Source organism: Cryptotermes secundus, unplaced genomic scaffold, assembly GCF_002891405.2.
Source record: "Cryptotermes secundus unplaced genomic scaffold, Csec_1.0 scaffold44, whole genome shotgun sequence".
NCBI lineage: Eukaryota > Metazoa > Arthropoda > Insecta > Blattodea > Kalotermitidae > Cryptotermes > Cryptotermes secundus.
This window is the reverse complement of record NW_019740383.1, coordinates 658,294-671,821: the sequence shown is the minus strand read 5'-3', so window position 1 is coordinate 671,821 and position 13,528 is coordinate 658,294. Positions and strand designations below refer to the sequence as shown.

Below are 13,528 nucleotides of genomic sequence, written 5' to 3'. Positions count from 1 at the left end.
CTCGTCTAACAGGACCTCACATTGTCTACTTACCCTATAGTGTTCCTGCCTAAACCCAGAGAAGTGCAGTAGCGAAAGCATGGCAATGAAAAGGAAAGTTTTAAGCACTGAAGAGAAAGTTAAAGTGATTCGTGAAATATTGTGTGTATTGTCAGTGAAAAGCGCCGTAATATGTCTTTGATATTACACATTTGGGCAATTCCACGTTAATGTTATGTTAGTCTGTACTTAACTATGTATTTCACTAAAAAATGCAACATTTTAACTCGGTTTTTGGTAGATTTTTACGTGACTAACATAAGGCTACTGTGGAAGTGCCCATTTCGGTTACGACACTATTTTTAAGTCCCTTTGATGACGTTATAACCAAGTTCTACTGTATATGTAATTATAAGAGATGAACATACAGATGATCAAGGATTCAAAACTGCAACAAACTTATCTGGAAACAATCTGTACTCCAAACTTCTTAATAAGGAGTCAGATGAAATCTCTATCAAAATTTTGTTATAGACATTGAGGCCTAGATTTCATCTCACAACTGAAATATACACGATATATATATTATATAACTGCCTATCCATATTATTAGACTGTGGTCTTCCAGGTTAACCATGTAGTCTAGCAGTGGTTAAAACATTTCAAAGGAACCCGCTGCCTCAATCTTCTACTCTGAAGAAGACTACAGAAAGTTCCTGCAAAATATTGGTAACAATTTACTGTCTGACTGAGTCTTTAAGACACACGATGGTGAAGGGGTGAGGAGCAGCAGTACAAGCAGTCCACACCACTGGCAGGCAAAGCAGAGAAAAATTCATTCTCTAATACTCAGTCAGTCAATACCAGACTATATGGTCTCATAAAAAAGGAGACTACAATCCAAATCTTCACTAGCAGGAAAACCTGAAATATCACATTCCTACCCATACATTTTTGCAGTCTTCTAGCCAGATTAAAGAATGTACCCACCTGGCCCTAGAGAACCCATAAATATTTTACACTGTTTAAATAACTATACATGATAACAGCAGGAAAAAAAAAAACAACTTAAGATTCAGCTAAGTCACATGTGGACAAAAGCACTGCCTTCTTCAGTACAGCTCTACCTAAATTACATACAAAACACAATTCACTATCTGACAGACAGTATAGTGGTTGTGGTTTCAATGATGTACCATCCCTGAATTTGCATGGAGGGACTGAGGAAAACCATGAAAAACCTCCATCAGAATAGCCAATGTCCCTGCCAAGACTCAAACTGACCACTGACTGAGCACAGATCTACATTATCATATCCAGACCATTCTGTTTAGTATTTTGTAGTGTGATACTGTGGAGTATTTGAAATGAGTTCTACAATGATGACAAAAGAGTTAGTGTTATTTAGAAACAATGGTGACTAGGTTTTTATAAACATATACTCCAAAGTATCAGAGTTTGGAAATCTCAAAAATACAGCTTCAAATATAAAGCTGATTTAATGCAAACGGTGCTCCATAAATATGCACTATACATATATTAATAAAATTTCACAACATATTCAGATTTGTAATCAGAATGTAATTTTTATTGCTCAGTGATTCTAATTTAGAAATAAAATATTAAAAGAAAACTAACTCCATGGAGAAAAGTTGTTCTTGAGAAAATAATGTCTGTTCCTCAAGAAATTCTTTACCCCTTATGAAGCATTAGCATGCTAGAAAGCAAACGGCAATAAATATTTACTATAGGATTCTGACGATGGTGTATAACACATGCAGATATTGGGTTTTCAGACTTTATCCATCATCTTGGTTTTTAAGATAACTAAGAAAAACACGTTTCGGAAACTGGATCTGTTTCCATCCCCAGGTGAGGGAAAACACCTATTCTGTTGGGTCCCTTAGAAAGAGCTAGCCTCAATCACTGGTCCAGTCACCTGGGGTTGGAAACAGATCCAGTTTCCGAAACGTTGTGTTTTTCTTAGTTATCTTAAAAACCAGGACGATGGATAAAGCCCGAAAACCCAATATCTCTGTGAGCAACAAATATGAATTATTGCTAAAATGACCTATTGCAAGCAGAAAAAAAAATTCTGCATACTTCTAATAATCCATTTACAAGATAAGTGACTCTGATGTCACTGGAGTGCTTGGCTCACTTTTCAGATCACTCTCTTTTATTCATACTGTAAAAGTGTTGAGTTCAGTGAGTCCTGCTCAAGTCAAACAATTTTAGAGAGATAATCTGAGGGTCAATTTTGGAGTTTTAGTACCACAATCTCTCATCAGCTTCAGTGTTATCTATAAAAGCCTTGCGTGAAGGTGTTACAGTCATTTTGCATTTAACAAACCTTTTACAGTTTTGTATTTTAAATATATTTCCTTGTATGTGAAATAATAAGAAATTAAATGGAAGGAAAATTATACATAAAATGGAATGGGATAAAATTTACATATTTTAATATTTCTAGTTTTTAATACCTCCACTAACCCTGTGTAAAATAACAAAAGCATCAAGTTAATGATAATTTTAAAGGAAAAGAGACAGTGAAATGAAATAATTTATATTGCTTCCACATGGAAAATCCATGTCATAAAACTTCCACCTTCCATCTTTATGACAGCAACATAATATATAGCATTACAATTTGTATATTAAAGTCAGAAAAATATTACTTTATGAAATAAAAATATCACAATGTGATAATTATTACAATGACATTTAAGTCCTTAAATAAAATTGTTTTAATGCTCATACATAGCTCCACAAAGGAATAAAATGTAAGATTATACATAAGTGATAATGAAGAGACAAAAGCTTTTACAAGCTTAATCATTCTCCAATATTAAAATCTCAGTGGTATAGTAATACACATATTTTTTCTTGTTTTTCATCTGTGGTACTCAATTGACAGAAAAGCCTCATCAGCATTATTTTTAAACAGACGCAGGTTTTATAACATATCTGTCAGCAAATGTGCCAAGAGTTCGAGATTGCCAGCAAAGTCAATCCCACAGGCTGCAGCAACAGAAGTCGCTAGGGTGACAGTAACCAGACTGGCATCACTGTTGCAGCCATCTACCCCACAAGGAAGGGATGAGTCATTAGACAGGCGTGTCAGTATTAGTACTGCTAGATAATGCCATCTTGGACAACGATGAAAGACTTCGTTTTGGGCTGCTCCCAAGAAATGTAACATTGCTCTCGCTAAACAGCTTGCGAAAACTGCAAACAAGACAGACAAGAAATACAATCAGCATGGGGGAACATGAATACAAACAAAATAGAGTGGAACCACCTTTACCCCTTTGCATACCATGAGCCAATTAGATCAGTTTAGCTCACTTGTGTTACAACTGCCACAGCCAAAGAGACTGGCTAGAAATTTTACTTCTTTTGGCTTGTTTCGGACTTCAACCATCGTCTGGTATGTAAAAGACAAAAGACCACGACATTTTGGAGACTGGATCTGTCTCCATCTTCAGGTGGGTGGGGAAGGATAAACCTACTCAGTTGGGCCCGTTAGAAAGAGCTAGTCTCAATCACTGGACAAACCTCGGTCTGTAGAAAACAACCTATGAACACCCAACAACCGGTTCCATCAGTGGGAGATGAACTTTTGTCTTTTACATACCAGACGATGCATGAAGTCCAAAACAAGCCAAAAGAAGTACAGTATACACCATCGTCAGAATCCTTTCAAATCTATCTGGCTAGAAATTAATCACTCCGAACAGCATTTCTGTCAACAGAAGGCATCAAGTGTGATGTTTATAGAGGAAAGAAGAGGCTTTCACACTATCTGCACCTATGATCATTTGAAGGTAGTCTCAGAAGGTATTTTTGGTTGTTCTGTGCAGCTGCATTTACTCCCAAGTAGCTTTGGTATTTCTAGCAGGCAGTTCTATGGTGTGGCTTGACAGTCAGAAGGAAAGTTATGTCATAAGCCTTCCTAGAGTGAACAGGAAACACCCTGTATTACTATTTAGGTCACAAAGCAAATAAGTACAAATAAAAAACAAAAGATAGAAATTATCACAATCACATAACATCTAGTGCAAGGTTCACTAATGTTTCTATCTGAATTAATCATGTCACACAACCTTCAAAGCTACAGTACAGGAGACTAATGTTGCTTAGCATGCTTCTCATGCTTCAACAGACAGTGTTGTTATTACATAACAATACATCTAAACTAGTTCTGCAATGTGCTCCAAATAAAATGTTGGAAAAATAAATTTCAATAAATCAATGATAGCAAACACAAATACGAACATGGTACGAAAGCTGAGACAGTGTGCCTTCTGTTACGGTTCTTTTAATCTTCATGCATCTGTTCTCTCTATATGGCAGGAGTAGGGGAATCAAAATCTAATTTGGAAGAGCCAGAACAGCTTAGCTGATATAGTGACTTAGATATGGACCGGACAGCCATGAGATTAAGGTTTGATACCTGGCAGAAGCAAGAGATTCCTCTCCATAGACCTCAGATCAGATTTGGGGGGGGGGAATTAGTCTCCTGTATATGGAGGGCTGTTTCTTTTGTTGTAAAGTGGAAGGAGTGAGAAGATTATACCTCAGCTTCACCTAGTGCCAACATTAAGAATGCTGGAGTTATACCTCCATTTTTGCATACATTTTCATGGCATGGTGTTCAATTAATTAAGTACAGGGATAACTTTACTTTTTATACTTCTATTAGGGAAAGCTTTCTGGTCTAGAAAACCAAAATTAACGGCTGTGGGGATCTGTTGCACTGACCATGCAACAGCCCCTATCCACAAAAGTTGACACTAAACTTCGCTGACAAGCAGCGGTCACTTGGTCGGTATAGTTCACTTGCGGACTAAAAATCATGGGAGTTTTTTTTTTTTAGGGAAATGTTATGACAGGTTTCCATTTACTGCTGATGGTAGGATGTAAAGTATGATGGCTGCCACAAGATACAAGTCTAAAACTAGATACAAGCAATGGGTTTAAATGATTTCCCTAATACACACTTTTAATTTATCAGAACGGAGATATGGTAAAGTAATGCAAATATACTGAGGATTTAAAAATGATCCATCTTTATCCCAAAACTGGAAACCAGATTGAGTGAAGTCTCTATGAGAAGTCAGAAGAACTATACTGATATTGGTTGCAGAAGTGTTTGCTCATAAGAGTTACTAATTATCCACCAAATGTAGTTAATAATGATCTCACATAAAGCATCACACTGATCATAATAATTCTGGTTCATATTCAACACTCAGGATGTCCAATTCTTGGAAAATTTGGTTCCTACATACTATCTTTACTATTATCCTCAACATTGNCTTCGCTTGCAGATTTCTTATATTTTTCCTTCTACCCTGAAGATGGAGGTGATACGTTCCTCCGAAACGTCGGTTAACACCACATATACACGGTGCCAAATCCCAGAAGACTGCTTTCTTCATTGTCTAACCTACAAACAATCCAGAATTGAGTATATTGTGTTTCATAATTGTATCACAAGTTGGTTACATGTTAAACAGTGGAGCAACTCCTATGAACAAAACAGTTCCCCATAAGAACAGGTGACATGCACAGGATGCAAATTAAAAGCAGAACGTAACGAGAAAACAAGACAAAACTCAGCTAAAATTAAATATAAAACATGAAAATGCCAACAAAACATCAATACCTTCTAACCTTTAGACAACATTCGGCTCTGTAGGACTAAGTAAGTTTTGTGAAAATGCAGTAAGAATAGTGAATCTGTGGACAAAGAAACAGAACTAAATGTTCGCCCAGCCAAAAACCAATAAGAAAGGAGTACATATAATAGCAGCATCAATACAGTGGTCATTCAATACAACCATCACATTTTAATCAGTATATGATGATAATAGTAAATCATTCATGCTCATCAGTAACAACATTATCCTGCTGTAAGGATGTCCAGGGATGAATTAAGGAAATAACCAACAGCAGGAACTTGAATTCATTGTTTTATTCTAGATAGCATCCTTACTCTGAACAAAGCGAAGTGTGGAGTCAGAGATTAAGCCAAAAATTTAAAGACTGAGGGGTATATGAATGTGCTGTCTGGTCAGAACTGTCACATCCATCAGCTGCAGTGATAGATGAGCATGGGGCAATGGTGGTATAATGATTAACAGGGAAAAATCAAGGAAATTCTTGAGATAAACCTTCTCCAGTGCCACTTTGTCCACAATTAATCTCACATTAAGCCACCCAGGATTGAACCTATGGTTCTATGATGAGAAGCCAGTGCCTAACTGCCACCCTAAATCAGTGAGGACATAAGTCAAAATGTGTAACAAAATTCTGAATTAAAACAAGATTTTACATTATTATAAAATGAATATGACAACACCGTCCAGTGTGACTCAGTATGTATTTATAAAGTGCCTTTACATGTTTCGGTCAGTTGTGACCATCTTCAGAGAGGCAATAACAACATGCTAAGGCACTACTATTACATAGTTCATAATACAATAACTACTATGTAATAATAGTTCTTAGCATGTTGTTATTGCCTCTCTGAAGATGGTCACAACGACTGAAACATGTAAAGGCACTTCACAATTCATTAATGACATTGTGTTTTAACTACTGAATTTTTAATTACTAGACTTGTATAAAACTGTACAAATTTATGTAGGTCATACTGAAAGTCATGAGCAACTTTTTTTCGCATGCAACCTGGGTACAGCAGATGAAAGAGAGTATGGTGCTAGGTGGAACCAGCTGTTGTGTTAACCTTGAGTGTCTTGTGACATCACTAGCTTGCATCACGTGACCAGTATCACTCCAACAAAATGGTCGACAACAATATGTCGTTTCGCCAGCATGCTGTCATCGAATTTCTTGTGAAAGAGGAAATCCCCTGCTGCAGAAATTCACCAGAGACTTCAGCGTGCTTATGGAAGTGTGTGCATGGGTGCGAGCAGTGTTCGAAGACGGGTGAAACATTTTAAAGATGGGAACATCAGCATTGAAGATGAGCCTAGGAGCTGTCATCCTTGAACAGCCTCAACTGAACGCAACAAGGAAAGAGTGGATGAGATCATTCAAGATGACAGGCGTGTGACTGTGGACACAATACCCTGAAAACTTGGAATAGGACACAGTGCAATACAGGAGACGATTGAAAGCTTGGGCTACAGGAAAGTTTGTGCTCGTTGGGTCCCGCGGTTATTGATCGAAGACCACAAAGGTCAGCGAAAAGCCATCACCTCAGAACTGCTGCAGAGATACTGACATGAAGGCGATGAGTTTTTGCTCTGTATTGTGACAGGTGACAAAAGCTGGTTTCACCATTTCGAGCCTGAAACGAAACAGCAGAGTATGGAATGGCACCATTTGCATTCTCCATCAAAAAAGAAGGCAAAGACAGTGCCATCAGTTGCGAAGGTGATGGGCACAGTCTTCTGGGATGCAGAGGGGTTTATTCTGGCTGAATTCCTGGAACCTGAGCAAACCATCAATGCTGCTCGTTATGTCCAGACGCTGCACAAGCTCCGTCATGCATTGCACAATAAACATCTGGGATGAAACATCATCATCCTGCACGACAATGCTCGCCCCCACACCGTTTGCCTCACATTGGAAGCAACTGCAAAGATGGGGTGAGGAGTTCTTCCACACCCCTCCTATAGCCCTGATCTGGCACCCTCCGACTACAATCTTTTCGGATTTGTGAAGGATCAGCTGCGTGGACAATGTTTTGAGACAAGTGAGGCAATTCAGAAAGCAGTGCGTCAGTGTCTTCAGATGGCTGGAACGGAATTTTACATAAGGGGAATTTTCAAACTCCCAGAACGCTGGGAGAAATGTGTACAAAGAAGTGGTGATTATGTGGAAAAATAAAGAAAGGTCTGTAGATTGAGGTGGTGTATTTGGTTTGTCAATAATAAAGCACGTTACTTTACAAAAAAATTGTTGCTCATGACTTTCAGTACGACCCTCGTATAAGGTTTGCCATTACTTTTACTACTAAAATTAACTTATTTATTATATTGTATATGTTTATCAGTATTTTATACAAATGTATATGCTATTGGATGACAACTGTAATCCTTAGTTGTGACTGTAACTAGGACGATCTCCACATCCACATGAGAATGTACTCTCGACAGGATTTATGGAAGGTGAATAAATGAAATAAACGTATATTGAGTCACATTTGACGGTGTTGTCATATTCATTTTATAATAATTAACTAGTGTGATGGACCAGAATGAATAAAGTTAAAAAAGATTTTACATATTTTGCAACAGTCAAAGGGTGCTAATACTAGTGAGATCCTGTTCATCTTACTGGTATGTGCTACTGTTTCTATGTAAAATTGTTACTGTCTTAAAATATTTTATATCTCTCTATGTTACACACTGCATTATTTCAAAGCAGCTTATTGCCTCCTTGAGTGTAATGAGAATTACACAGAACAAGTAAAGGCAACAGTAATGTTATCCCTGTGCTTCATCAAGTAACATGTCATGAGGACATATGGGGGAATAGATGTATAACTCCATGCACTCTTAACCTTGCCACTACATCAAGGTGAGTGGTCAGCTTCCTACTCCAGGTGCTTTATCCACAGGGGCAGTGGACCTAATACCCACTGGACAGGAGGCTGCATGAACCCCAGAGCTAATCTGGATGCTGTGGAGAAGAGAAAAAACTCTTGCCCCTGCCAGAAATTAAAGTTAAATATACAGAATTTGAACACCGAGTTTCAGCTTTAAACTATGTGGCTACTGCAATGGCATTAGTCATTTATTCTGTGATAAGATGATGTTACAATACTACAGACTAATTTAGAATAAATCGAAGGATCACTGTATATGAGAAGTCTATCACAAAAACAAATAGAAAAACATTCAAAGTAATCACAGAGAGATGAGAAGAGTTAAATAAGACTGGGTGATTTGAAACACCATTACCAAAGAGTACAATCTACGTATCAATCATCTTTATTATAGTTACTGTTCATCACCTTAATATCTATAATACAAGGTCAACATAGCACTATTATCATGCTAACATGTCACTTAATCAACCTTCAAAACACTGGGCTACACCAGTGAATATCAACAACTATTTTGCTAACACAAAAATAAGTTGAGATGTACATCTACTGTTTGTAGACAGCAAAACAGGGATACAATATGACATTTATAAACATGTATATAGAGAAAAATATCGTTATGATATTAGTATTTCTTTATTATCCAGACTAAATATGTTGAAAAGTCTCTGCATAAGTACATTCAAGGCAATGGTACAGTTATTTCCATTTAATACAAAGTAAGCTATTATTTTGTAACATTATGGAACTATGATGAACATAATGCTTCAGCTAATACTTACATCATATTTAGCACTCTTCCACTACTGCAAGGAGCTCTATCATATTATTGCATCATATAACATTCTGTTAATTTTACTAGCAATAGATATGGATTTGTTTCATCAGAGAGTTCTTATTAACATCACATACCTAGTAGATTCATAATTTCCTGTTTTGTTGGCATGAAGGAGTGAGGGACGGGGGGGAAACTGAAATCAAACTGAATTAAGACTACGATGGACACTATACGATTCTTTGTATCTATGTCAAAGTAAATGGGCATACAAGAAAAGTTCAGTACTCACAACTTGCGAATCCCAGATTCTGACTTCTTCCAAGGGGCATCATCAGGCTCAAAGGGCAAAGGTCCCTGTACTGGGGGATCATCCTCCTCACTGTTTGGTCTGCAAGCATATCAATGAAAAGTGCTCAACTGAACTGCTTAACACACTCTAAGAACAGACACTGTTCACCCATTGCCAATCTAGCACAAATATTACTTTGAATTCTATTTCACTTATTATTAAGAACAGTTTCCATATTCACTTCAGTAAAATTGCAACAGACCGTTCATCTATTTTGTTAATAAAATGACAAAACATAATAGTAAAAAGGAATAAAAAAAGTACAAATATACAATGTAAGCTACAATACCAATTTTTTTTTTACCCAGAATTTTATAATGTAAATGTCCTCCAGCAGTGAGAGAGATTATATTCAATAACTGTAATGAAAGTCAACTTCATTTCCAAAAAATCATACTGACAGATGAAAAAAGCACCTCTCTTTATGCATTCAATTCAATTCTTTGCATAGAGAACATAAAATGAATCCTTAATGGGGAGACCGAGTCCAGCCATCACTTACACTTCTGATCTACACTAGTAAAACTTCTCAGGCAAACTAAATTCTCATACTTGGTCCAATATAACCTCTGCTTTATAAAGTAAAAGTAAAGATATCCAGGCAAGTACAGACTGAGCTATTAATTCTGCAACTAGTATAGCTTTTGTATATACTACATAAAACGGTTTACAGTGAGCAATCATCTACAAACCTTATCTTTCCTGACTTGCTAACTCCAGAATTTGTGAGGAATTTTTAATAACTGTGTCATAACTGAGAGGCTAGTGAAGGTTTATGAAGTGGAAAAAAAAAATCTTATGGCTTCTCTATACAAACAAGATAAACTGTATTTTCTGAAACAAAAAATATAACTGAGTTACAACATTAATGAATCACCGAGATGCAGATTATAGGCTTCTTGGATGTTGCGATATGCAGTTTGGCAGAAAGGTACCAACAGTCGAGGGTATCTGCTGCATCCATCGCCAGGTACCCTGAAGATGCTGGCAATGGGCTTCTCCAAAATCATGCTACACAGACATTATCTTTTCCAGTATTAGGTCTACTGGGACCTGTTATGGATATTGTAACATGTTGCGTTACTGAAGACGCCGTAGAGATGGTTAATTGGTTTATTTAACAATCTACAAATATCGGCTACAATTAATTATAACACAGTTGCGGGTTTCCACACTTTACAAACCCTACAACAAAATCTCTTAATACTCTCTTCAAGAGTCTTCACGTATTAATAACGCGGGAGCTATACAAATCTCCCTGAATTACACACTCCAAGTATAACTGTACTACAGCACTCACTAAGTCTCGAAAGCACACAATAAGTCTTCCGCTCGCTGACTTCTTAGTTATCGCACACTCGCAGGCTGCTACCTTGAGAACTGTTGATAACACACTCGGCGACTGTCACATTACAACTGACTGGTAGCTGCTGTGCAGTTCCCTTATATAGCCGCAGTGGTGCCTGTTGCCACGTCACAGTAGGAAGCGGTGACGCGTCTGTGTTTGCGTATATCCTAGCAATGCTGTTACCCCTTGGTGACGTCACCACTGTTGACTCGCTTTGCATAGCTTCAAGGTTGCGGGGACTCGGTTAACGTCGGCTCCGCTCGGCTCACTTCGACTCCGCTCGTGATGTCACCGCGGGGAGAGTTGCGGGGTGATTACTCGCCTATTATGCGAGCGCTACGTTACCGCTACGTGCAGCTGGGGAGGTAGGGGTCAACATGTCACACTGCTCCCTCCTTAAGGCTGTTCGTCCCGAATAGCCTAATCGTGCTTCCCCCGTTCCTTTTCTTTGGAGGCCGTTCTTGCAGCATCTTCTTCTTTGTGTCCTTCTACTGTTTCTCTTCTCCCCGTTGCTCTGCTCTCCAACCGCCACATCTTCCCCCTTTTTATAGTTGCTCGTCTCGAGCAGCTCCATGATAAGGCGCAAGCCGGTCGAGGTGTANCATAACCTGCGGAATTGGCCAGTTTATCGTACCGAGTTTTCATCCGGTCACTGGCGAGCTTCAGGTGTTGCCGGGCGTAATTGTGGATGTCGTGCAGATGATCAACTAAGTCTGCTGCATAGTCAGTTGTGGGTTTTTCTTTGTCTGGGGATGTACATCCACTTGCCAATAGCCACTCTTTAAATCGAGAGTTGAAAACCATTTGGCTCCGGCCAGCGTGTCCAGGGTGTCGTCAATGCGAGGTAGTGGAAAGCAATCCTTCTTGGTGACGTTGTTCAGCTTTCTGTAGTCCACACAGAAACGGATCTCCCCATTCTTTTTCCTGACCAGAACGACCGGGGACGACCAAGGGCTGTCCGATTCTTCTATAACACCCCGTCCTCGCATATTTTCGAGCATTTCCTTCACTTCCGCTTGTTTTGCCAGGGGTACTCTCCTCGGTGGCTGTCGAATTGGTCGGGCTTCTCCCGTGTCTTTTTCCGTTTTGGAGGGGGTCGTCCTCTCCACAAGGTCCAATCCAGGATTTCTTTCTTCGGGGGTTCCTTATTTCGACATAACAGCTCATGATGCANTAGTATATCTTTTGTATATACTACATAAAACGGTTTACAGTGAGCAATCATCTACAAACCTTATCTTTCCTGACTTGCTAACTCCAGAATTTGTGAGGAATTTTTAATAACTGTGTCATAACTGAGAGGCTAGTGAAGGTTTATGAAGTGGAAAAAAAAAATCTTATGGCTTCTCTATACAAACAAGATAAACTGTATTTTCTGAAACAAAAAATATAACTGAGTTACAACATTAATGAATCACCGAGATGCAGATTATAGGCTTCTTGGATGTTGCGATATGCAGTTTGGCAGAAAGGTACCAACAGTCGAGGGTATCTGCTGCATCCATCGCCAGGTACCCTGAAGATGCTGGCAATGGGCTTCTCCAAAATCATGCTACACAGACATTATCTTTTCCAGTATTAGGTCTACTGGGACCTGTTATGGATATTGTAACATGTTGCGTTACTGAAGACGCCGTAGAGATGGTTAATTGGTTTATTTAACAATCTACAAATATCGGCTACAATTAATTATAACACAGTTGCGGGTTTCCACACTTTACAAACCCTACAACAAAATCTCTTAATACTCTCTTCAAGAGTCTTCACGTATTAATAACGCGGGAGCTATACAAATCTCCCTGAATTACACACTCCAAGTATAACTGTACTACAGCACTCACTAAGTCTCGAAAGCACACAATAAGTCTTCCGCTCGCTGACTTCTTAGTTATCGCACACTCGCAGGCTGCTACCTTGAGAACTGTTGATAACACACTCGGCGACTGTCACATTACAACTGACTGGTAGCTGCTGTGCAGTTCCCTTATATAGCCGCAGTGGTGCCTGTTGCCACGTCACAGTAGGAAGCGGTGACGCGTCTGTGTTTGCGTATATCCTAGCAATGCTGTTACCCCTTGGTGACGTCACCACTGTTGACTCGCTTTGCATAGCTTCAAGGTTGCGGGGACTCGGTTAACGTCGGCTCCGCTCGGCTCACTTCGACTCCGCTCGTGATGTCACCGCGGGGAGAGTTGCGGGGTGATTACTCGCCTATTATGCGAGCGCTACGTTACCGCTACGTGCAGCTGGGGAGGTAGGGGTCAACATGTCACACTGCTCCCTCCTTAAGGCTGTTCGTCCCGAATAGCCTAATCGTGCTTCCCCCGTTCCTTTTCTTTGGAGGCCGTTCTTGCAGCATCTTCTTCTTTGTGTCCTTCTACTGTTTCTCTTCTCCCCGTTGCTCTGCTCTCCAACCGCCACATCTTCCCCCTTTTTATAGTTGCTCGTCTCGAGCAGCTCCATGATAAGGCGCAAGCCGGTCGAGGTGTA

General features: G+C 39.1%; 1 protein-coding gene across 4 annotated transcripts in view; it reads right to left on the bottom strand.

Annotated features, from left to right (window-relative positions):
* Positions 1 to 3,057: 3,057 nt before the first annotated feature.
* LOC111872305 (RILP-like protein homolog) overlaps positions 3,058 to 13,528 on the bottom strand; it is a 27,557-nt gene continuing 17,086 nt past the window's right edge. For 2 of the 4 annotated variants that reach the window (XM_023866034.2, XM_023866036.2), the window contains 2 exons: positions 9,631 to 9,729; positions 3,058 to 3,207 (listed from right to left, as the gene is read on the bottom strand). In XM_023866034.2, the coding sequence (XP_023721802.1) occupies positions 3,087 to 3,207; positions 9,631 to 9,729 (220 nt within the window). In that variant the 3' untranslated portion in view covers positions 3,058 to 3,086. Of the gene's footprint in view, positions 3,208 to 5,650; positions 5,725 to 9,630; positions 9,730 to 13,528 lie in introns of all 4 variants that reach the window. The other 2 variants (XM_023866035.1, XM_033754636.1) reach the window with 2 other exon arrangements.